Consider the following 23,083-nt stretch of genomic DNA (forward strand, 5'->3'; position numbering starts at 1 on the left):
GGTTGTTCCTTGTGATGACGATGAGAAGTAAATGTGTGGCCTTTAGGCAGGGTAGTTTCATTGTGTGTTTTGTATTATATTATAATGCCACTCCACTATTTTGTTTTGTAATAATCATCGAACTTAGTTGTGAGGTTTGAAACTATTGTTTTGTAAATTATGTTATTGTAAGACTTCCGCTGTTTTTACTCTGGTATAGATATTTGAATAAATGTTGTAATACTGCAATGACTCTGTAACATGATCCTGCTCGAAAATCGTGGATGATTCAGGGTTCCCTGAGGACACCCGATAGTCTTCTTAAGTTACCGGAAACATATGCACAGATGTCAAGGGTCGTCGGACAGTGACAGGTGCATGTGGGCCCTATAATTTAGGAGGTTCTGCCATAGAATGGTATCAGAGCGATCGTTACAAAGTCTTTGTCGTATTGGTTTACAAAAACTTCAAAATGATTTGGGATGACTAAATGTAATTTGTTAATTTGGTCCAAATTGCTTCTGACTTATCTTATTTCTTTCTCACCATTCCTTATTTGATTAAAAAGATTTTGTGTGGTGGAGTAGTAATCTTACTATGCCCTATATAAAAACAAATGTTAATTATGTGCATTATAAGCTTTGATGTTTTTGTTCGTAAGAACGATTCATGCATCATGATTAATCCATTCGTTACTTACTTTCCCTCTGAGTCTGGAGTTGAGTAGTGAGTCTAGTTTGAGTAATGTAATCCATCATAGCTGCTCTTTAGACTTTGATCAAGTGGTCTTACTTGGATTAAATTAGCTTCCTACAGTATGGCTCGTACCAAGATGACGCCCCGTAAGTCCACTGGACCCAAAGGAGTTCCTCATCACCAACTTGCCCATAGGAATGACGGTGCTAGCAGTAGCAGCTCTAGGCCTGATCCCCAGGCAGAGATATAGAGGATTTCTGCAGAGTTAGCACAAGCTACTAGAGATAGGGCTTTGGATGCTATACAGGTAGGAGAATTACAGGATCAATTGAGGCGTGTCTTACCACCACGCATAGGAACTGTGAAAGCATGTTAGTTCGTACGGTGGAGGGAAGGAATGAAGCTTGGCATAGGGAAAATGTAGCTAGAGCTAGAACTCATGAGCTAGAATTCTATGTAGAAGATCTGGAAGAACATAATACTTATCTGCATGAGGAAGTTCATAGGCTTAGCAATATTCTAAATCCAAATCATGAGCCCCAAGCTGATGCCATGGACCCTGGTGTCATCCTTGCCAATGATGACGAATCGGAAGAGGAAGAAGAAGAAGATCCTGAAGAATTAGTAATGATCGATGAAAGTGATGATGAGGGCGGTAATAATTCCAGAATGGATACCGAGCCTGAAGTTTGAAGTAATTGAGGAAAGGAGTAGAGTTGTAAAGTAGAAGATCTAGTTAAGTAGTCTTGTTTAGGTGCGGGTTTGTGCTTAAATAAGTAAACTCTATGTAATGTGTCTGGAGTAAGCTTTTGTGTAATTCAATAAAGGCTTGTGAATAAAGTTGATTTGTTATGAGAAGATGCGTCGTACGCGGGGTTCGTATATTCTAGGAACTTCACAAGATGAGGACGGTATTCCAGATCCGCCACTAGTTCCAACAAATTTGGCTGATGCTATAACCACACTTGTCAATGTGATGGCCAAAAATTCTCGTTTACTTCATGAGATAGCTTAGAGTAATCAGAATTAGATGCATGGAAACCGTGGTCGCCACCACAACAGACAGAAGGCTACATATGTTGATTTTACAGACACAAGACCACCGGTGTTCACCAAGGTAGATGAACCATTGGAGGCTGATGACTGGCTTCAAACCATGGAGCAGAAATTTGATCTTATTCCATGCATGGAGTATCAGAAACCTGCGTTTGTCGCCCAGCAACTTAGAGGAGCAGCAAGTGCTTGGTGGGCAAACTTAGTGGCTATGCAACCAGCTGGCATTCCAATAACCTGGGCTGAGTTCCATACTGCCTTTAGAGCTCATTATATCCCTAAAGGAGTTATGGCTATAAAGCTGGATGAATTCCTTGCTTTGAAGCAAGGAGATCAAACAGTGATGCAGTATGTGGGAAGAATCAATCATCTGTCACAATATGCATCAGAACATGTTAATACGGATGCCAAGAAGAAAAGATGGTTTATGAGAGGTCTGAATACCAAGCTGCAGACAATGATGACAACTTGTACTAATGTTACTTATCATGAGGCAATAAATATTGCAATTGCTTCAGAGTCAAGTATCGACAGCATAAGGAGCTCAAAAAGAAAAAGAGTATGCCGTCTGGATCTTTTGGGGGAAATTAGAAGAGGCAGAGGGTGATTTATCATCCAGTACATCATAATCATCCTCCTTATCGTCCACCGTAGTCTCAAGCCGGGCAACAGTCAAATGTTCGTCCTGCTATAACCTACCCAAATTCACAGTCGACCAATGCTCCTGGTGGCAATGCTCCAACATCCCAGGGTCACAACTATCCATGTTACAATTGTGGAAGGACTAGTCATTTCTCTAGGGAATGTCCATATCCCAGGCAGGCTAATCAAAATTATCAGAAGGCCCCTGCCAATCAACAACAAGGTCAGGCACCAAACAAGAACCCCAATCAGAATGCTCAGAAGGGCAAAGATGAGAGAAAGATAGGACGGGTGTTCTATATTCAAGCTGGAGAAATTCTGGAAGGGGAACCGGTGATGATGGGTATGTTTCCTGTTGCCAATCACCCTGCAGTTATACTTTTTGATTCTGGCGCATCGCATTCATTCATCAATAGAACATTTGTGGTAAAGCATGAAATTTCAATTGGGGCAATAAAGGAAAGTTTCTTTATACAGTCGCCTGGGGGACGTCTGTGTACTAAGGAAATGGTATACTAGGTACCCGTAAACCTGGGTGGGCATATTTTTCCCACTACCATGATTATCCTTAAGGATCATGATATAGATGTAATCTTGGGAATGAATTGGATGTATCAGCATAAGGCTGTCATAGATGCTTTAAATAGGACATTAAGAGTGAGTTTGCCTGATAGTAATTCTCAACTTCTCATCCAACTTCCAACCTTAAGAAGACCAGTGGGCAAGATTTGTGCAACTGCTGTCAAAGAAATTAGAGATATCCCGGTAGTGTGTGAATTTTCGGATGTATTTCCAGAAGAGTTACCCGGTCTACCACCTGATAAGGATGTATAATTTAACATAGAATTGCAACCTAGAACAGCTCCGATTTCTCGGAGAGCTTATAGGATGCCACCTAAGGAATTGGCCGAGTTGAAGACTCAGTTACAAGAATTGATTGAGAAGGGGTTTATCCAACCTAGTTCATCACCTTGGGGATGTCCAGCAATTTTTGTGAAAAAGAAAGATGAGACCCTGAGGTTATGTGTCGACTATCATCCGTTGAATGAAGTGACCATCAAAAATAAGTATCCATTACCTCGGATAGATTTGCTTTTTGATCAATTGGCCAGAGCTAAAGTTTTCTCCAAGATAGATTTGAGGTCAGAATATCACCAAATCAAGATAAAGTCTAAAGATATTCCCAAAACAGCATTTACCATAAGATATGGATTATATGAATACTTGGTAATGTCTTTTGATTTGACAAATGCTCCAGCTCATTTCATGTATCTGATGAATTCAGTATTCATGCCTGAGCTAGACAAGTTTGTAGTGGTGTTTATTGATGACATTCTAGTATATTCCAAGAATAAGAAAGAACATGCGGAACATCTCAGAATTGTTCTGGCCCGCTTGAGAGAACATCAACTATATGCCAAGTTCAGCAAGTGTGATTTTTGGCTTAAGGAAGTGCAATTTCTTGGACATGTCTTATCAGCTGAAGGCATGGCAGTTGATCCAAGCAAAGTGAAGGATGTGCTTGATTGGAAACCGCCAACCACAGTTCATCAAGTTTGGAGTTTTCTAGGATTGGCAGGGTATTACCGTTAGTTTATTCTAGATTTCTCTAAAGTGTCAAAGTCAATAACTAAATTGTTGAAGAACCAAGTCAAGTTTGTGTGGTCATCTAATTGTGAAGAGGCTTTCTAGACTTTGAAGAGATTGTTGACTACTGCACCAGTATTAGCCCAACCTGATATCGAGAAGCCGTTTGATGTTTATTGTGATGCTTCATGTATTGGTATTAGATGTGTGTTGATGCAAGAAGGCCGAGTCATTGCCTATGCGTCTAGGCAACTTAAGCAACATGAAGAACACTATCCGACTCATGATCTGGAGTTAGCAGCTGTGGTCCATGCTCTGAAGATTTGGCGGCATTACCTACTTGGTAATACGTGCCATATTTATACAGATCACAAGAGCTTAAAGTATATCTTTACTCAATCAGAGTTGAATATGCGATAAAGAAGATGGTTAGAACTGATTAAAGATTATGACTTAGAAGTACATTATCACCCTAGTAAAGCAAATGTGGTTGCAGATGCCCTCAGTCGCAAAAGTTATTACAATTGTCTGGCAGTGAGAACAATGGGTTTGACTTTATGTCAAGAAATGGAGAAATTGAACGTAGAAGTAATTCAACAAGGTAGCTTGACCAACATAATTGTTGAAGCCACTATTTGAGATCAAGTTGTTGCTGCTCAGAAGGAAAACAAGGGTATAGCCCATATCAAGGAAAGAGTCAAGAATGGAAAAGCAGAATGCTTTAGCATAGATGAGGAAGGTGTGCTATGGTTCAAGGATCGCCTGGTGGTACCAAAAGTTCCTGAGTTGCGACAGTCAATTCTAGAAGAGGCACATGCTACTAGGTTATCTATCCATCCGGGAAGCAACAAGATGTACCATGACTTGAAGCAAAGATTCTGGTGGACTAAAATGAAAATAGAGATTGCTAGATATATAGCAAAGTGTGATACTTGTCAAAAGGTGAAAGCTATATATTTGAGGTCTGCTAGAGAATTACAACCATTGCCTATTCCATCTTGGAAGTGGGAGGACATAAGTATGGACTTTATTGTTGGTCTACCCAAGACATCAAAGGGATTTGACTCAGTATGGGTTATTGTAGATTGACTCACTAAGTTAGCACATTTTCTTCCTGTCAAGACTATATATCCTATGATCTAATATGCCAAGATGTACTTAGCAAGAATCATGAGCTTACATGGAGTACCAAAGACCATAGTATCAGATAGGGGTACATAGTTTGTCTCTAGCTTTTGGAAACACTTACATGCTTCATTAGGTACCAAACTTCTATATAGTACAGCTTATCATCCCTAGACTGATGGTCAGACTGAAAGAGTCAATCAAGTACTTGAAGATATGTTAAGATGTTGTGTTCTTAACTATTCCAAAAAGTGGGATGAATGTCTGCCTTTGGCTGAGTTCTCATACAACAATAGTTATCAGGAAAGCATTAGAATGGCTCCCTTTGAAGCACTCTATGGTCGTAGATGCAGAACATCATTGAGTTGGTCTGAGCCTGGAGAAAGAAGATTCTTTAGAGTCGACCTTGTGAAAGAAACAGAAGACAAGGTTAAGCAAATACAAAGTAATTTGAAGATAGCTCAATCCCGACAAAAGAGTTATGCGGATAGAAGATGGAGACCATTGGTGTTTAACAAAGGAGATTTTGTATATCTGAAAGTATCACCAATGAAGGGAGTTACCTGTTTTGGTGTTAAAGGCAAGTTGGCACCTCGATATATTAGACCATATCAAATTTTGGAGAGGTATGGAAAAGTGGCATATCGCTTGAAATTACCTGAACATCTTGCAGCTGTACATGATGTGTTCCATGTTTCTCAATTGAAAAAGTGTCTCTGAGTGCCTGAGCAGAATGTTGAGGTTGAAGGAGTGGAACTTGAACCAGATTTGACTTATTCCGAATATCCTATTTGAGTTTTGGATCAGAAAGATCATGTTACTCGAAGACGAACAATCAAGTTCTATAAAATACAATGGAATCAACATTCAGAAGAGGAAGCTACTTGGGAATCAGAAGATTACTTGTTACAAAAGTTTCCAGAGTTTCTAGCGTCAATATAAAATAGAGTAATGTTAGTTGAGCTCGGTTGTACAAGTTATGTTTTGTAAAGGGACCTCAACTATTTTATGGATAGATCTTGAATGTGTTCTCGTGACACATTTCCTTTTCCATTACTTACCCTATGGCTTTGAATCTCGGGGCGAGATTTCTTTTAGGGGAAAGGATTGTAACACCCCGGGTGTTTAAGTAATAAAAACTAAACATATCATCATATGCATTGCAAGGCATTGGTCATATTGCAAACTTTTATATGCATTCACTAAAACAAGTTTACATTTATATTATAAGTATTGCTTGGTATTGTTTGAATCAAGTTTGAAACCTTTGTATTGATTTGAAATTCCGACAACCCTGATTTTCAATATTTAAACCCTACCCTAAAAATCCATTTTAAAATTGAAGCACATTTTGGGGTTGAGCCTTAAAGCAAAAGTGTAGAGCTTGACAAGTTATACAAAGTTTCTTTTTAGAATTTTTCAAGTTGTTTAGAAAAATTTGGAGTAATTAAAAAAGGCGTAATTCGTTAAATTTCCCCTATTCGAATTCAAAAGTTCATTTCAAAATCTAGACCGAATTAGGGGTTGATTATAAAAGCAAAGTTGTAGAAATTTTGATTTTAAACAACTTTTGTTTTTGGAGATTTTTGAGTTGTTATGAAAATTTGAGAGTAATTTATGAATTTTGGCGAATGGCAATCTTGTAAATACTGTGAACAATGTTCACCGTCTAAGCTACATTGCCGGCGGGCCTTCTTTGGCATTCCAGGCGCGTCGTGGCCATCTTTGACGTCGCGTTGGCGCGGAAACAGCTCCGTCGGGGCTTCCTTGAGCTTCTGAGCCGCGCTATAAGTACCGAGACGCCGTCGTCGTCGTTTTTCTCCTTCCTCTGTTTTCACCGCCGCCGCCGTTGTCATCGCTCCGGTGAGCTCGCATCGTCTCCCCAGCGCCGTTGCCATCTCGATAAAGGTCGTCCTAGTTCCGTCTTTTCCTTGCGAATCTAGCCAGCTAACATTGGTCGCCTGAAATTGCCGAGAATCCACTGTCCATGTCTTTCTTCCTCGCGGCCAGCAACTTCACCGCCGCGAGCGTGTCATCGTGGCCAGAGCCCTCTGGTGAGCCGTTGCCCGTGATCAGTGTACCTACGGCTTCGTCTTGATGCTGTAGTACTTAATCCATTGTTGTTTACTCGTTTTGATCACTGCAGTCGTCGGTTCTCCTTCACCGACAATCTTTGCTCCGCCGTGATCACCGTGGTCGTCGTCACGCCTCTCTGTTGCTTCTCCGACCTTGTTCCTTGCTTCAACGCGTTCGGGGTGAGCTACTGGTGCTTCCTAGATCCTTTGTTTAAGCTCTACTGGTTTCACATCACCGGCGTAGCACTGCCGTGCCACCGCGTCCGCCATGGCCGACGTAGTGCTTGGTCCAGTCCATAGCTAGTCCAGCTTGTGCCCTAGATCGATGCGCCTAGTCGAGGGTAGTGTTTTGGTACCTTGGTCGTCACCGTTGGTCTCGCCGTCGGCGAGGAATCGCCGGTCAGCGCCGTTGTTGCCGTGGTCAGCGCGGGAGGAAGGGGATGACAGGTGGGGTCGGGTTGTCAGTGACTCAACGTTCAAATGGAATTTTTCTATTTTCAGATTTGAATGAATAGTGATGTAATTTGTTATTTTTGTGTAGATTTATTTAGAGCTCCAGAAAATTATGAAAATTTTTGTGTGACTTCTCTGTGATGTATAGTATTTAATAAAAATATGAAATAATGTTTTTCAGTACTTTTTGAATGTGATGAAAATTGCCCAATTAATTAATAAATGCATTTACATGATTTTTCTAGGCTTATTTATTTATCCAAAAATTATGAAATTTGTTTTGCCACTTAGTTATCATGTAATGAACATTTACAAAATTTTGAGGTCAATTGAAACAAGTTGATTTATTTCATAATTCTTAATTAATTAATTAATTCATAAAAGCAAATAGTAACCTTTAGTGATTTAGGTTTTGTTTAAAATTTTGATTGAGTGATGTCCTTGGGTCATTAGTTGATAATGATCCTTGGCAATTGATTTGGGTGTTGTGAAAAAGGTTTAATTAGTTTGACTTGCCACTGTACCGCGAAGGAAAGTTGTATTCGAATTGTTAAATTTTGCATCATCATCAAGCATCATGTTTTGTATTCTGCATCATGTTAAACATGGTATTGCTACTACGTGTAGTGAACGAAGGTGAACATGTGATAGTTAACCAAGTTGCTGAGGAAGTTAGTCCGTCTGTTGAGGTCGGATCGAATACTTGTGAAACGTCGCAAGAACCGGACTTTTCCGTCAACGAAGGCAAGCCCCGGATGCATACAACCCTACCTTGTATTTTTCAAATTGAGTTCGCTTTTGCTTCTTTTTACTTCATTAAGTTATTAGGAGTCAAGTACAAACCAAATTGGTACATCACCAACCTTGTTATTCCATATTTACCATATTACCAGTTTTAAATTCGTATATGCCTAGTTTTGCTTAGCTATGCTTAGAACGATGAAAGTCGGGCGATTACCTGCCACCTGCAAGTTTTAAATGAAACTTTAGTTACTTATGTTATCATGTGATATGGGAATGTGGAGTAATAAATCTAGACCGGGCGGACTCGGTGTGTGTGTGAGCCACAAGACATGAAGGTCTTGTGAGCGGGTTCTTTCCACCTGTGTCGATTAATGCACGTCTGTTGTTGAATTGCATGAGGTGAGAATTTGTAGTACTAACCACATACTCCGGTAAGTCTTAACTTGGTGATTCTAGTACGAGAATGGCTACCCACGCACTGGGAGTGGAGAGATGGCGGGAATAGCGTGTACCCACGTGGCCATGGGCTGGAATGGTGGAGTATTGTATTCTCGGGTGGCGTGGACCTGTTCTTGTTTTAGAGAATCCGAGAATAGGTTGGTATATGTAGGTCGGGGACCTGCATATGTCGTGTGGTCTGGAATCCCCAGCTGGGCTTAATCGGTTCGAATCATCGTTGCTCCTCGGTCATAGAGACACAACTCACTGTTCATCATCGTAGTAATTAATAACTAGAACTTGAGTAAGGTTTGAGAAAGAGATTGATATGAAGTTTATGATCTCATTACGGATCACGGTAGATTCATATGTGGTACTTATGAAGTTTTAACTATTGAAATAAAGAATTTTGTTAAAGAGCTTTTACGCAAAATAACTTTGATTATTGCTAAAACCATACCTTGAATCCCTAAGCCTGCATTCCTAAGTCTTTTCAGTTTTATTTCGGTTAAGTTTTGTTGAGTACTTTTGTACTCGGGGTTCGTTGACCCTTGTTGCAGGTGAGCCTCATGAGCAGATCTGTTTTGGATCGTGCTGCATGACAGTTGTTCCTTGTGATGACGATGAGAAGTAAATGTGTGGCCCTTGGGCAGGGCAGTTTCATTATGTGTTTTGTATTATATTATAATGCCACTCCACTATTTCATTTTGTAATAATCATCGAACTTAGTTGTGAGGTTTGAAACTACTATTTTGTAAATTATGTTATTGTAAGACTTCCATTGTTTTTACTCTGGTATAGATATTTGAATAAATGTTGTAATACTGCAATGACTCTGTAACGTGATTCTGCTCGAAAATTGTGGATGATTCGGGGTTCCCTGAGGACACCCGATAGTCTTCTTAAGTTACCGAAAACATATGCATAGATGTCAAGGGTCGTCGGACAGTGACAGGTGCATGTGGGCCCTATAATTTAGGAGGTTTTACCACAGATGTTATCAATTACCAAAAAGGGGGAGATTGAAAGCTTTAGTTTAGTTTTGGTGAATTGATGAAACCCTAAGTGCTAACCTAGTTTATCAAGTGATCATGAGATAGGTAGCACATTCCAAGTGGTGAAGCAAATGAAGATCATGACATGATGATGGTGATTCCATGGTGATGATCTAGTGCTTGGACTTGAAAAGAAGAAAGAGAAAAACAAAAGGCTCAAGGCAAAGGTATAAATGGTAGGAGTCATTTTGTTTTGGTGATCGAGACACTTAGTGAGTGTGATCACATTTAGGATCGATAGCCCCTATTAAGAGGGGTGAAACTTGTATCGAAATGCAGTTATCAAAGTGCCACTAGATGCTCTAACTCATTGCATATGCATTTAGGATCTAGTGGAGTGCTAACACCTTTGAAAATGTTTGTGAAAATATGCTAACACATGTGCACAAGGTGATACACTTGGTGGTTGGCACATTTGAGCAAGGGTTAGAAACTTCACCGGTGGAGTGTCCTGAGTGTGGATAGTCCGACGGCGCCACCGGTGTCCTAAACTCAGGTGAACGTGGTCACTATAAGTGACCGGACACTAGTCTCTAAAGGACTGGCGCGTCCGGTCAGTAGCAGCAGAAGAAGCGCAGCGCCGGTCATCGATCGGACGCTGGTGCTAAAACGATTGGACGCTGGCTGGCTGCATCCAGTCACATTGACATGGTTATGCATAGGGGAAACACCAAGTGACCGAACGCTAGGTGAGTCCAATCGAGCATGACCGGACACGTCCGGTCGTGAAAATTTGTTTCTAGATGCTTACTGAAAACGACCGAACGCTGAGGTCCAGCGTCCGGTCAGTTCGCAGCAGTGTGTCCGATCATCACTTGACCATTGAGAATGAGCACTCAGTATTTGAAGAGAGGGGACACATGGCCCGCATCGCGTGACTGGATGCTGAGGTCCAGTGTCCGGTCAATATGACCAGAGCGTCCGATCACCCCGTGTTGTGCCCAGTGAAGGGGTACAACGGCTCTATTTCATGGGGGCTTCTATGTAAGCCCCATGATTGACTGAAGCTCACCCTCTTGGCCATTTGTATTGACATAGCAACCTTGTGAGCTTAGCCAAAGCCCTCCCACACATCTCCATCATTGATTCATCATCTTTGTGAGATTGGGAGAGAATCCAAGTGCATTGCTTGAGTGATTGCATCTAGAGGCACTTGGTGTTCGTATTTCACTATGGGATTCGCTTATTACTCTTGGTGGTTGTCGCCACCTAGACGGCTTGGAGCAGCGAGGATCGTTGAGTGGAGAGTGGTGATTGTCTCCGGCTCCGATCGTGGTGATTGTGAGGGGTTCTTGACCTTTCCCCGGCGGAGAGCCAAAAGGTACTCTAGTGAATTGCTCGTAGCTTGTGTGATCCTCATCTTGTGTTGGTTGTGCGGCACCCTATTGAGGGTTTGGCGTGTGACGCCAATTAGCACGTGAACCTCCAAGTGAGTAAATCACCACAACGAGGACTAGCTTACCGGCAAGCAAGTGAACCTCAGTAAAAAATCATTGTGTCATCATTTGATTCCGAGGTGATTGGTCTTCATTGTTATTCATTCTTGTGATTGATTGACTCCTTCCTCGACATGGCGGTATAACCTTCTTGCTCACTCTCTTTACTTTACCGCAAACTAGTTGTCAAGCTCTTTAGTGTAGCTAGTTGTGAGAGCTTGTTAGTTTGGTTAGTGTGGCTCTTTAGTTAGCTTTTGAGAGCACACTAACTTAGTGTAGTGTCATACCTATTGTGTGGATAGAAACTATATAAACTAGAATTGTGGTAGGTGACTTGCTTTTTAGTAGGCTAGCGCAACACTTGCTTCGCCTCATAATTGTCTAACCGGTTTGTTAAGTGTTGTTGTAGAAATTTTTAATAGACTATTCACCCCCCCTCTAGCCATTAGGACCTTTCACTCATCCTCATCCTCGTCCCCTATAGCTGCTTGGCTAGAGGAATCTAAGCCTCCTCTACCTATGAAAGGAACGTACATATCTTGCGTCGTGTCTGTCCTACAACCACAATGAGAAACTGCACGACGTAGCCTATGTGACAGCCTCTGTTGTTCAAAATTACGTTAACTGAAAGAATCTAACATATTAATAATATGTTTTGAAGAATATTTCGAATCTTACATCTTGGAAGCTACGCGTGTTGTCGTCCCTGACTCTCGGATGAAAGCGCTCAATGTCTTCAACGGAGCATTTGAGGCATTGCCCTGCAACAAAGTTCTCAATAATAATACTTCTTAACAGATAGCAACAGGTTTTGTTTTCTTTTGTACAACAATCTAACGTATTATAAGGATGCTATGGCTCGAAGGTGGCACTAACTACAATAGATTCCTCTAACGCATAATGTAATGGTATGCAACTTAACATAGAAAAATAAGGCAATTGACTTACCACTCTGTCCAAGATTGGTCCTACCGCCACCTACCTTCCTGCACGAGTAGATTGGTCGTACGTCGTGTCTTCATCATCGGAGGACTCGATGTCGGTGTAGTCATCTTCTGTCTACTGTACCCTCAGCCTGCAACGTGTCACACGTTGGTACCAAGCTTGGTACCGCCTGAACTCATGGTTCATGTGCGGCTCATTGTTCTCGTCCATGTTGTCATGCATCTCCTCCCATTGCTCAATGTAGTACTGGTAGTGCTTCTCCCAGTTAAAAATATTTCTGTTCTTCTAACGATCTAACCTACACGTATGTCATCGTTACTTGAATCCATGTACATGTCACCATATTAATGGAAATGGACCATCACGAGACATTTGAAATATCAAAACACTTACTTGTGTAAGTCAACGCTAGTCGAGAACGGAACCGTTGGCCAAAGCTGTCTGGCTCCAAATTGGCGTGCAACTCTATCTGACAGGTGGAACTCGACAACATAAAAACATATTAGAGGGCACCTCATCCTATAGAAGTCGTCGTCGAACCCACATATGTTGCTCAAATGAAAAGAAAGTGCCCCCTCTCCATCGTATGACTCCCACGACACCTGCAACATGTCCAAACAAGATGTTAGATGGTATACGAAACCATTTCAAACCAGCATGAAAAATAAAATTTACTTACATTAGACGTCGTGAGCGTGTCTAGCTCGTTCGTGAACTCAATGTACGCTCGCTGTAACCTCGCATGCAGAACCCTAACCTGGTCCCAAAAGTACGCCCACGTCGGCTGCCGACGTGGAGGCTGACCTAGGAACCACTCATGAGGAGCCAGAACCTCGAGACGGCCAACTGGTAGATGAGCCCACATCCACAACTGAAGCAGGTACACACATCCACCAAGTGACACTGTGGACGAAATCCGACAACACCCCTCGCACAGCTGCCGGTAAAGAAAACCCTAGACTGTAGAGCCCTAGCTATACTGACCCACCTGGTCCCAATCACTAAGGCAGTGGACCCACATCCACACGTAGTGTCACCCATGGTGTTGGGGAAGAAAACGCAGACAAACAGGTGTAGGATCCATGCCCTATAGTTGTACCCAACTATCTCCTTATCTGCTTCCTCTGGGCACTGGGCGAACTCTTGCCGGAGCTAGGAGATTAGAACTCCAGAAGTGCGAGCCCCTTGCTCACCAACCTCACGCCCAAGGAAGACCTCTACTCATGCTCTCCAACCTTCTGGCCTGCACTGCCCGGTGACTACGTTGCCATGAATCCTCAGGCCTAGCATCTTCTGACAGTCCTGAAGCGTGACTATCATCTCCCCAAAAGGTAGGTGTAAGCTGTGAGTCTCCGGCCACCACCTATATTTTAGACAAAGCAAGATTACATGTCAAACACGTAACGAAACACATGTCCTTTAGTAAAAAATACACGCTAACTACTAACGTGAAGGGCTCTAGTATTTAGATAAGTAAATATATACTATGTACTAAGTACTACATATATATACTAAGTACAAAATATATACCTATGTATGTATCTAACTATGTAATAACTATATACGAAAACTAGTTATACCAACATAAGTATCTATATATCTATCTAAATATCTATCTACCTATTACACCCTAACTATTGTTAACTAAGTACTAAATTACCAATTCAAATGAATAAAGTAACTTACTTTACTGTGCAGTCGGTGGAGTGCAACAGCAAGCCGCCGGAGTGCCTTGGCGTGCCTAGGCCGGAGCTCCCGCGTGCCTTGGTGTGGCGGGTAAGGGCGGGCACGGCACGATAGACCGTGCAGGGTGGGGTAGGCCATGGACGGCCGGTGAGGGCGCGTTTGCACAACGGTCGGTGAGGGCGCACGGGTCATGGACTGGTGGGGCGGGGCGAGCCACGGCGCCGAGTGGTGCGGTAGGGTAGGGTGCAGCGGGTCGTGGCCAGGCTAGGCGGGATGGCGCACGACGAGGCAGGCACCTCGGCCGGCGAGGGTGCACAGGCCGTGGACGGGTAGGGCAGGGCAGGGCCGCAGTGCTGAGTGGCACAGCGGGCGCGGATGCTGGCGTGGGAGCGGGCGCGGCCGGGGCGGCTGCGACCAAGACGACACAGGAGCGAGAGCGGCCGTGGCGGCGCGGGTGCGGGCGGGGTGGCACTAGCGTGTGGGCGCGGTGGCGCGGCAGCGCCGGCGAGGATGGCACGGACGGTGCGGGTGGGGATGGTATAGAGAAAGAGAGAAAGGAACCTCGGACCCATACATAAGAGGGCTTGACGCCAGAATTGTTTGCGCTGGGCTCGGCGTCAAGATCCACGACGCCGAGCTGGCTGCCATGTCAGCGTACATGGGGTCAACGTGGCCCTGAGCTAACGTCGAGCTAAGGGTTCAGATTTTGAAATGTTACCTCTAGGAACATATCTGTGTAAATTTTTCAAAAAAAAAGAGCTAAAAAAATCAGACATATCGGTCGCTTAGCTAACAGCATGCACGCATGTGGGCGCCGTGGTCATGCTAATGAGATACTACTTCACGCGGAAGCCTGTTTGGGAGGACGTCAAACCAAACAATCCTCGAGTCCGTAACACTGAGTATACTTGGCCATGCAGCCCGAGGCCCGGTAGCCCGGCCCACGGCCCGCTAATTGGGCCCAACACGAGTCCAGCCCGACACAAGGGTCTCTGGGCCCGGGCTGGCCCAGCACGCAGCTACAGGTCATGCCTGGGCAGTTACGCAAGCCCGCGGGCTAGCACGGCCCAGCACGATAATAAGCAGGCGGCCCGAGGTCGTCCCGGCAGCAGCTCCCGCTCGGCCTGCTAGCGGCCCAGTGGCCAACAGCGCTTTGGCCTCCCCCTGCCATATAAGCATGAGGTAGCCAACGCCCCTCACAAACCCTAAACCTAAATCACTCGATTGACTCCTCTCCACTCTCTAGTCCACTGCACCGCAGCCGCCGCTCGCACTCTCGCCTATAGCCAGTCGCCTCGCCTCGCTGTATCCACTGTGCCGTCGTCGACCCCAACTCCGGTGACCTCGAACTGCCGCCGCTGGTGTGCTCCCCACCCTCTCTACCTCTCCCTTCTCCCTCTACCTTTCTCCCCTCTAGATCTCAGTGATTATGTGAGTTTGTTGACCCCGTTTGTCCCTCCTCCGCCGCTCACTGTCCTTGTTGACCTTGTGTCGTCTTCTCTAGCCGCGGGGCCATCGTCGTCTTCTTCTCCGGCACTGGGCTCCAGTTGCGAAGGTAAGCACCTAACCCTAACCCTAACCGGCTAACCCTAATCCCCATCTTTCTTCTTTTTTTGATGAGATCTCTAACTAATCTATTCCTTCCTCCTTCGTAGGTTGGTAGCCGATGCTTCAAGCTCTAGCTGTGGCATAGAGCGAGGAGCAAGGCGGCCACCCGCACCGTTGAGGTACGGTGCTGGAGAGGCGGCCATGGCTGAAGACGATGGCGAGCTTCCGCCTGGCATGGCCCCTGAGGGCGAGAACGACGACGACATCCATGATGACACTGCTGCGTTGTTCGGTGTCGATCTCGGAGATGGCAACGGTGGTGAAGGGGCGACGGCGTCTGCGAACCTGGTCAGCTCCAACTCCAACGGCTCTGTTCCATCTGTTGCTGCTGCTGGTAATGGTAAGGTTGGTAAGCGCAAATCTCCTGTCTGGGATGATTTTGAAGAGATATTTGAGACTATGAATGGAGTATAGATTTGCACTAAAGCTAAATGTAAAATGTGTAAGTCAACCTTGTCTGCTAGATCTAGTGCTAGCACTAGTCACTTGAAGAGGCACCAGAACTCTTGTAGGCAGAAAACTGATCAACGTGCTAGGGTTCAATCTAGGCTATCTTACAATCCAGATGGTTCTATGCATAACTGGGATTATAAACCTGAGGTAGCTAGAACTGAACTCTGCAGATTGATTGCTAGGCTTGATTTGCCTTTGGGTATTGGTGATACAGATGCATTTGAGGAGTACATTTAACGTGCTCATAACCCTAGGTTTCGTAGGGTGTCTAGACAGTCCACCACTAGAGACCTTCGTGCTCTATTTACTGAACGTCGTAATATGCTTAAGAATCATGTTTTGTCGGGTGCATCATCTGTTGCTTTGACATCTGACATATGGTCTGGAAATGCTAAGGAGGACTACATTAGTGTAGTTGTTCATTATGTGAGTGCAGATTGGGAGCTACAGAAAAAGGTAATTGGCCTCAGGTTGATTGAGGTGAAGCACACTGGTGAGAACATTTCTGAAAAAATTGCTTGTGTGGTTCAGGAATTTGGTATGATTGACAAGATTTATTCTGTTACTCTAGACAACGCTTCCTCCAATGCTAAGGCAATGGAGACTTTGACACCCATGTTTGTATGTTATTTAGGTTCTGATCCAGCACCTACTCCATCAGATCCTAATAAGCGTAAATATAATCTTATGCATCAGCGTTGTGCTTGCCATATCATTAATTAGATTGTGAAATCTGGTTTAAAGAGATTTAAAACTTACACAGAGGATTTTAGAACTGCTATTAAATTCTTAAATTCATCTAATCACAGAATTGTCATGTTTAAGAATTATTGCAATGCTCAGGGTGTTAGACCTAGAAAGTTTGGTTTAGATATGGATGTGAGATGGAATGATACATACCTTATGCTTAAACACTTGCTACCTTACAAGGAGGTTTTTTCTGTGTTCATTAATGCAAATTTTGGCTGCACATTGTTGACTCCAAGACATTGGCTCATTGCTGCCAAGATATTGGAGTTCCTGGAATTATTTTATGAATCAACATGTGTTCTATCTGGTGTTTACTATCCAACTAGTCCACTAATTCTGCACCATATGCTTGACATTGCTCATCATTTGCATGAAAGTGAAAAAGATCAAAATATAATGGCTGTTGTCTATCCTATGAAGCTTAAATATCTTAAGTATTGGGAAAATATACCTCTGTTATATTCTATTGCTTTCATTCTTGATCCTAGAGCTAAGTTGAGAGGTTTGTTTAATGTGCTGGTAATACTTAAAGAGAACACTGGTGTTGATTACAGTAAATATTATGCTGATGTTAAAACTGAAATTTACAAGTTATTTGCCAAGTATGACAGCAAGTATGGTTCTACAAGGTCTCAAAGGCCTGCACATCCTGCAGTCAACTCAGGTAAGAGGAAACAAGCATGGGGAAGGATCTTTGGCGGCCCTGGATCATCAGCTGTTGTTGGTCCTCCTCCCCTTGCCTCTGTCTCCACTTCAACTCAATCTGCTGCCTCTGTTGCTTGTGAGCTCACAACTTATCTGGATAGTGACAATGTCACTGCATATGAGGATGATTTTGATTTGCTTCTCTGGTGGCGTGACCACAAACTAATCTATCCTGTTCTTTCTATAATGGCAAGAGATATTATGGTTGTTTCTGTTTCTACTGTCTCTTCAGAATCATGTTTCAGTTTAACAGGAAGGATTATTGAAGAGCGGCGCCGAAGACTTCTGCCTAAACATGTGGAGATGCTTGCTTGCATCAAGGACTGGGAGCTGGGTGATAGAAGACTTCAACATTCTGCTGACAACCAAGAGCTGGCAGAGTCCTTTGAGAATCTGTATCTTGATGTTCCTGAAGATGGATCTGGGCCTCCTTCTGCTAGCACATCTGCAAGTGCTTCCGTTGCTTCTGCTTCTGCTGCTACCTGAGAGCTGAGAGTTGAGAGTTCAGTTTGAGAGAGTTGAGATTGAGACCTATGAGGCTTGAGAGTTGAGACATGATGCTTGTATCTGGTATTTGTATTGTGAACATTTGAACATTATAAGAGCTGTGCTGCACTCTTTTTTCTTTTCTGGGGTTTCTCACAAGGGTGAGTTTTACCCAAAAAGGTTTTTAATGAGGCAGCATTGCACATAGCTCATTTCTATCTTTAAATCTCTGTCTTTTGTTGTGTTTGAGTCTTGCTGTTAAGTTGTTAAATAGTTAAGTTGTTTTTGTGATTCTGTGAATGACTTGTCAAAATTATGAACGTGTTGTTGATTAAGAATCTAATGAGCGATTTTCTACAATTTGGGTTGTGGGCTGGCACGGCCCGCAAGTTTTGGCCGGGCTGTGCGGGCGGCACGGCCCGAATTTCAGCCCGAGGGGCCGTGCTTGGGCTGTCAACGGGGCACGAGGGCCTGGTAAGGCACGGCACGGGGGGCACGGCGTGCCGTGCCGGCCCGACACCAGCGGGCCGTGCCTGGCCCGTGCCCAGGCCGTGCCGAGCCGGGCCGGCCCCATGGCCATATATAACACTGAGTACATTTTTGGGTTCTGTTTCCTGTCACGACCGGGCGAGCCGAGCCATAGCCGGAGCTGCTGCTATATGCAGAAAAGTAGCCATATGAAACCGTTCTTTGTTTAGATGACGTCGCTGGTAGACAAAACAGAATCGAATTTCTCCAAGTGACGTCTAGGATTTATCCAGCTGAGAGATTTAAGGGGTCGAAAGTGATCGATGTCGCCTCGGGTGAAGATGAGATTTTTACGTCAGCCGATGTGATCGTGTCAGGCTCCGGAAGAGACCAACATGCCCTGCTCGTTCCGGGGGGGGGGGGGGGGGGGGGGGGGGGTGATGCTGAGGTGCTAAGGTCAGGTATGGTTCATCACCACTCTGATTGTGTCTTGTTCGCTTCTGAGGCGGCGATAATTGACACAGCAGAGGTGATTTCGTGTCGACCCATTTGATGCGTGATGGCTGCGTACATCCGTCCCTTCCATTCCGAATGCGATGATTGAAGTGGATACTGATTAGGGATGCCGCTGTTTTTTAGTTAAAAGCAAAAGAAGCAGTAGTCCGAAGCCGCCGCCGCTCCTTTTCAGCTCCCTCGCCGCTTTCTGCCTCCTTCTAGGACCCCACTCATAATTCTTACTCGCTGACAAGTCCGCCAAGGTGAAGAGACCCATCTCGCCTTTTTTTTTTTTGATAACACGATGTTTATATTGATGCTATGTGATCTCTTTTCAACTGTAATACATTTGTCAATCACTTTTAATGTTTTGTGTCCATATTCATACTTTTTGCCCATTTGTATCGCACTTTTACCTGTCTTCAAAATGTGTTTAGTTGAAACATTAGCAAGATTATATATATCGGCTTTTGTTACAGTCAATGTGTCATTCATTTGCCACTCTGGACGCTGAATTTCATTAAGCAAAGAATTATGTGTGTATTGGTATTCTCTTACAAAGGTAAAAGTGCTCAAAAATAAAATGTCAATATAGATACGTCATAGTATTTTAGTTAAAATGTATATTTTTATCTAAAATAGTAAATTATATAATTTATTATCATGGATCGTCAATATAATTCAAAATAAATTTCCTATGTCATTGGCAATTCGATTCTTTAAGGGAAAAACATGATCACTAATCTGTAGAAATTTGTATTTATCACTCATGCACACATTTATTCTTGGTCTCCATGGTGGCATGTACATTTAGTTTGATCTATTTTTTGTACATTAATGTTGGTACAAGTAGTATTGGAAATATTTATAGGCCTAGTTTATCGTTAATTGTAAAGTTGAGGGGTGATTCAATAGTATGCGGGTAACTTTTGCCCATTTCATATTGATAATACTGATAGGATTTGCATGTGTATACATCTATTATAAGGCCTTGTTTAGTTCGTACCCAAAAGTTTACACCATATCTCATTAAATGTTTGGACACATGCACGGAGTATTAAATATAGATTAAAAATAACTAATTGCACATATTATGACTACTTTGCGAAACGAATCTTTTAAGCCTAATTAGTCCATAATTTGAAAATAAAGTGCCACGGTAACACATATGCTAATAACGGATTAATTAGGCTTAATAAATTTGTCTCGCGGTTTACCGACGGATTCTATAATTTATTTTTTTATCAGTATCCAAACATCCCATGCGACATCTCCACATGACACCCGATGTGGCGCCCAAGACTTCACACCCTCGAACTAAACAAGGTCTAAATATAAGTGTGCAGGCATGGGAGCGTCAACGTCTGTATACTACGGTTTTCAAAACATCGCAACTATCAAAGGAGGTGGACGAACCGTCCATTAAACAATTTTTGAATAAATGAAAGAGTTATGTTGTAAAGCACTGTGCTCAATTGCTTCGGTAGGGACTCGTGTGTTGATGACTGGACGGCGGATGACCGTCCCTCTCTCACATGACATGATTCGACGACGCGGAAATGTGGATCGCGATGTTCGCGAACACGCATGGTCCTCTTGGTTGCGTTACATCCTCGTCGGACCGATCGACGATCGGACGTGTCACCCAAATGCCACATGCACACAGCAGCAGAGCAGCCAGCATTACCGAACGAATCTACTCCGGCCATCAGCGAGCAACAGCAAGCAACGAGTAATCATTGCGTCCACAACACATGCGGACGATGTGTCCAACCAAGGTAGTGTTTAGTTCCTAAAATTTTGTAAATTTTTTTAAGATTTTTCGTCACATCGAATCTTTGGACGCATGCATAAAACATTAAATATAAACAAAAAATAAAACTAATTACACAGTTTAGACGAAATTCACGAGACGAACCTTTTAAGCCTAATTAGATTATGATTAGACATTAATTATCAAATAACAATGGAAATGCTACAGTACCGTTTTCAAAAAAAAAATCGTCAACTAAAAAGCCCCAACCAAACCACACGCGATCTCGGTGGCAAATCTGCGTTTACACAAATGGACAAGGAAGGGCGCACACTTTCACTTCGTTCCCCCAGCCAGTCCCCTGCGGCCCGTCCTCCTCCAGGCTCCCCGGTTGTCCGCTGATCACCGTCGCGCGAACTCGGCATGTGCGTGCACAGGGTCACGCGCCCTCTCAACAACCACCGCCACCATTAGCCATTACAGCGCCACCAACACCGGCATCCCCATCTACCACACTAACTCCCCTGCTCCCGTCTGCAGGCAACCGTTGCCACGTTCCCTGGGCTGAAAAGCCATGGCGGTAAGTACGGTTGAGTGATTTGTTGTGAGAGTAAAATACTGTTTATTGACTGAAAAAGTACGGCTTATACGCCAAATGAATAGGATACCTGTATATGTACTGTAGCAGTGGAGCACAGCCAAGGACGCGACGCGATTGGCATTGGAGGGCACAGGAAGAATCAGGCTGCTGAGGTTTCAATCTCAGATCCATCGACCATGAAGCACTGTTGAACCATGTTTTTGTCTTAAAAAATGTACAACTGGCCGGGATTCGAGTTTATGACAATTTCAAGCCTGTCTGGCAGACCCCAGGCTTAACTGAAGTGAGTGATCGGACGTGCCATCGTCACCGACGTCCAAGGAGCAGTGAGTGATCAGGCCAACCAACCTCATGAAACCATAAATGAACCGGCTCACCTCACCTCAGCCCTCAGCAGAAGATTGGATTTGGAGGAGACTGTTAGCTATAGCGAGCGAGGTGTGAGCCCATGCGGCCGGGCCTTAAGATTGATGATGGCTCTGCTGCAAGCCTGCAATGCATGCTTTCGGCGAATAAATAGCCATTGCAGTTACCCATCTATCCAAGTACACGTGCAAACGGACAACTCAACTGTGCGCTATCGCACAACATGTGACTGAGAGGACCACGAGACGAAGAACCGACGGATAGATAGATGGATGGATGGATGGATGGATCGACCTACTACTACCCATCGATCCTTTATGGCTACATCTATCCATCACATGCATGCTTTCAGATCCCCTGACCCCTGTTTCCCTAGTAGCTGTTTCTGTCGGAAGGAGTGATGGTGCATGAGACATGGGTCACTGTGACTGTGAGCGCTCCCGCTCCCGCTCCCGCTCCAGCTCCAGGTAAATGAGCTACCCTAACTGGTCGGTCGTGGTCACGAGAGACGCGACAGGTGGTGGTAATCAAGCGTTTCGACATGTCCAGAATGGTCACCAGAGTTGGAATTGGCAGAATCTTGAACGGTCCATGGGCCACCGTCGCGTAACTTTCATCGTCCCCTGTCCAGTGGTATATATTTTCACATGCTAAAGCATGGCTGTGCAATTCTTAAGAGAGCTAGCTTCTTAGTAGGCAGGTACAGGTTCTTTGCCGAGTGCCTGAGGCACTCGGCAAAGACTAAATTGTACTCGGCAAAGCCTTTATCGAGTACGGCAAAGAACACACGGCAAAAAATTGATCAGCAAAGCCCTCTTTGCCGAGTGTCTTTCATCGGACACTCGGCAAAGGCTTTGCTGAGTGCCCCGGGGACACTCAGCAAAGAAAAGCGACCGTTACGGCGGCGGCCCCGTTGACGGTCGCTTTGTCGAGTGCCAACCCTGCAGGCACCCGACAAAGATTTTTTATTTTTTTTAAAAAAAATTCTTTGCCGAGTGCCCCCTATCCGGCCCTTGGCAAAGATGTTTTATTTTTTTCTAAAAATTGTTTGCCGAGTGCCCCATGGCCGGCGCTCGGCAAAGTTTGAATTTTTTTTTTTAAAAAAAAATCTTTGCCGAGTGCCCTCTGGCCGACACTCGGCAAAGTTTGAATTTTTTTTAAAAAAGATTCTTTGCCGAGTACCATGGTCATGACACTCGACAACGGGGTCCTTTGCCGAGTGCAACACTCGGCAAAGTGGCCCAAAACGGCAATTTTTAATTTTTTTTATATTCCATCATGACAAATAAATTCATACAAACATATATCTCATCTATCACATATATATCTCATTCATCACATATATATCTCATCCATCACATATATATCCCATCCATCCACACATCCATCCGCACATATCACATCCATCACAATATATATCACATATATAATAATAAGTACTCAAGTCCATCCAAATAAATCCACAAGTCCATCAAAGTCCACA

General features: G+C 43.9%; 1 protein-coding gene across 1 annotated transcript; it reads left to right on the forward strand.

Annotated features, from left to right (window-relative positions):
- The first annotated feature begins 15,664 nt into the window (after positions 1 to 15,664).
- Positions 15,665 to 17,917, forward strand: LOC136461124 (zinc finger BED domain-containing protein RICESLEEPER 2-like). The gene is made up of 4 exons (XM_066460561.1): positions 15,665 to 15,931; positions 16,373 to 16,432; positions 16,508 to 16,649; positions 16,740 to 17,917. The coding sequence occupies exons 1-4, from the start codon at positions 15,665 to 15,667 to the stop codon at positions 17,915 to 17,917; spliced, it is 1,647 nt and encodes a 548-aa protein (XP_066316658.1).
- The last annotated feature ends 5,166 nt before the right edge of the window (positions 17,918 to 23,083 follow it).

The sequence above is a fragment of the Miscanthus floridulus genome, chromosome 6 (genome assembly GCF_019320115.1).
Source record: "Miscanthus floridulus cultivar M001 chromosome 6, ASM1932011v1, whole genome shotgun sequence".
Classification (NCBI taxonomy): domain Eukaryota; kingdom Viridiplantae; phylum Streptophyta; class Magnoliopsida; order Poales; family Poaceae; genus Miscanthus; species Miscanthus floridulus.

Coding starts and splice junctions, on each gene's coding strand:
- LOC136461124 (XM_066460561.1), top strand. CDS start 15,665: ATGGCTGAAGACGATGGCGAGCTTCCGCCTGGCATGGCCCCTGAGGGC. Junction 15,932..16,372: donor TATTTGAGACTATGAATGGA/GTATAGATTTGC, acceptor GGAAATGCTAAG/GAGGACTACATTAGTGTAGT. Junction 16,433..16,507: donor ATTGGGAGCTACAGAAAAAG/GTAATTGGCCTC, acceptor TGTGTGGTTCAG/GAATTTGGTATGATTGACAA.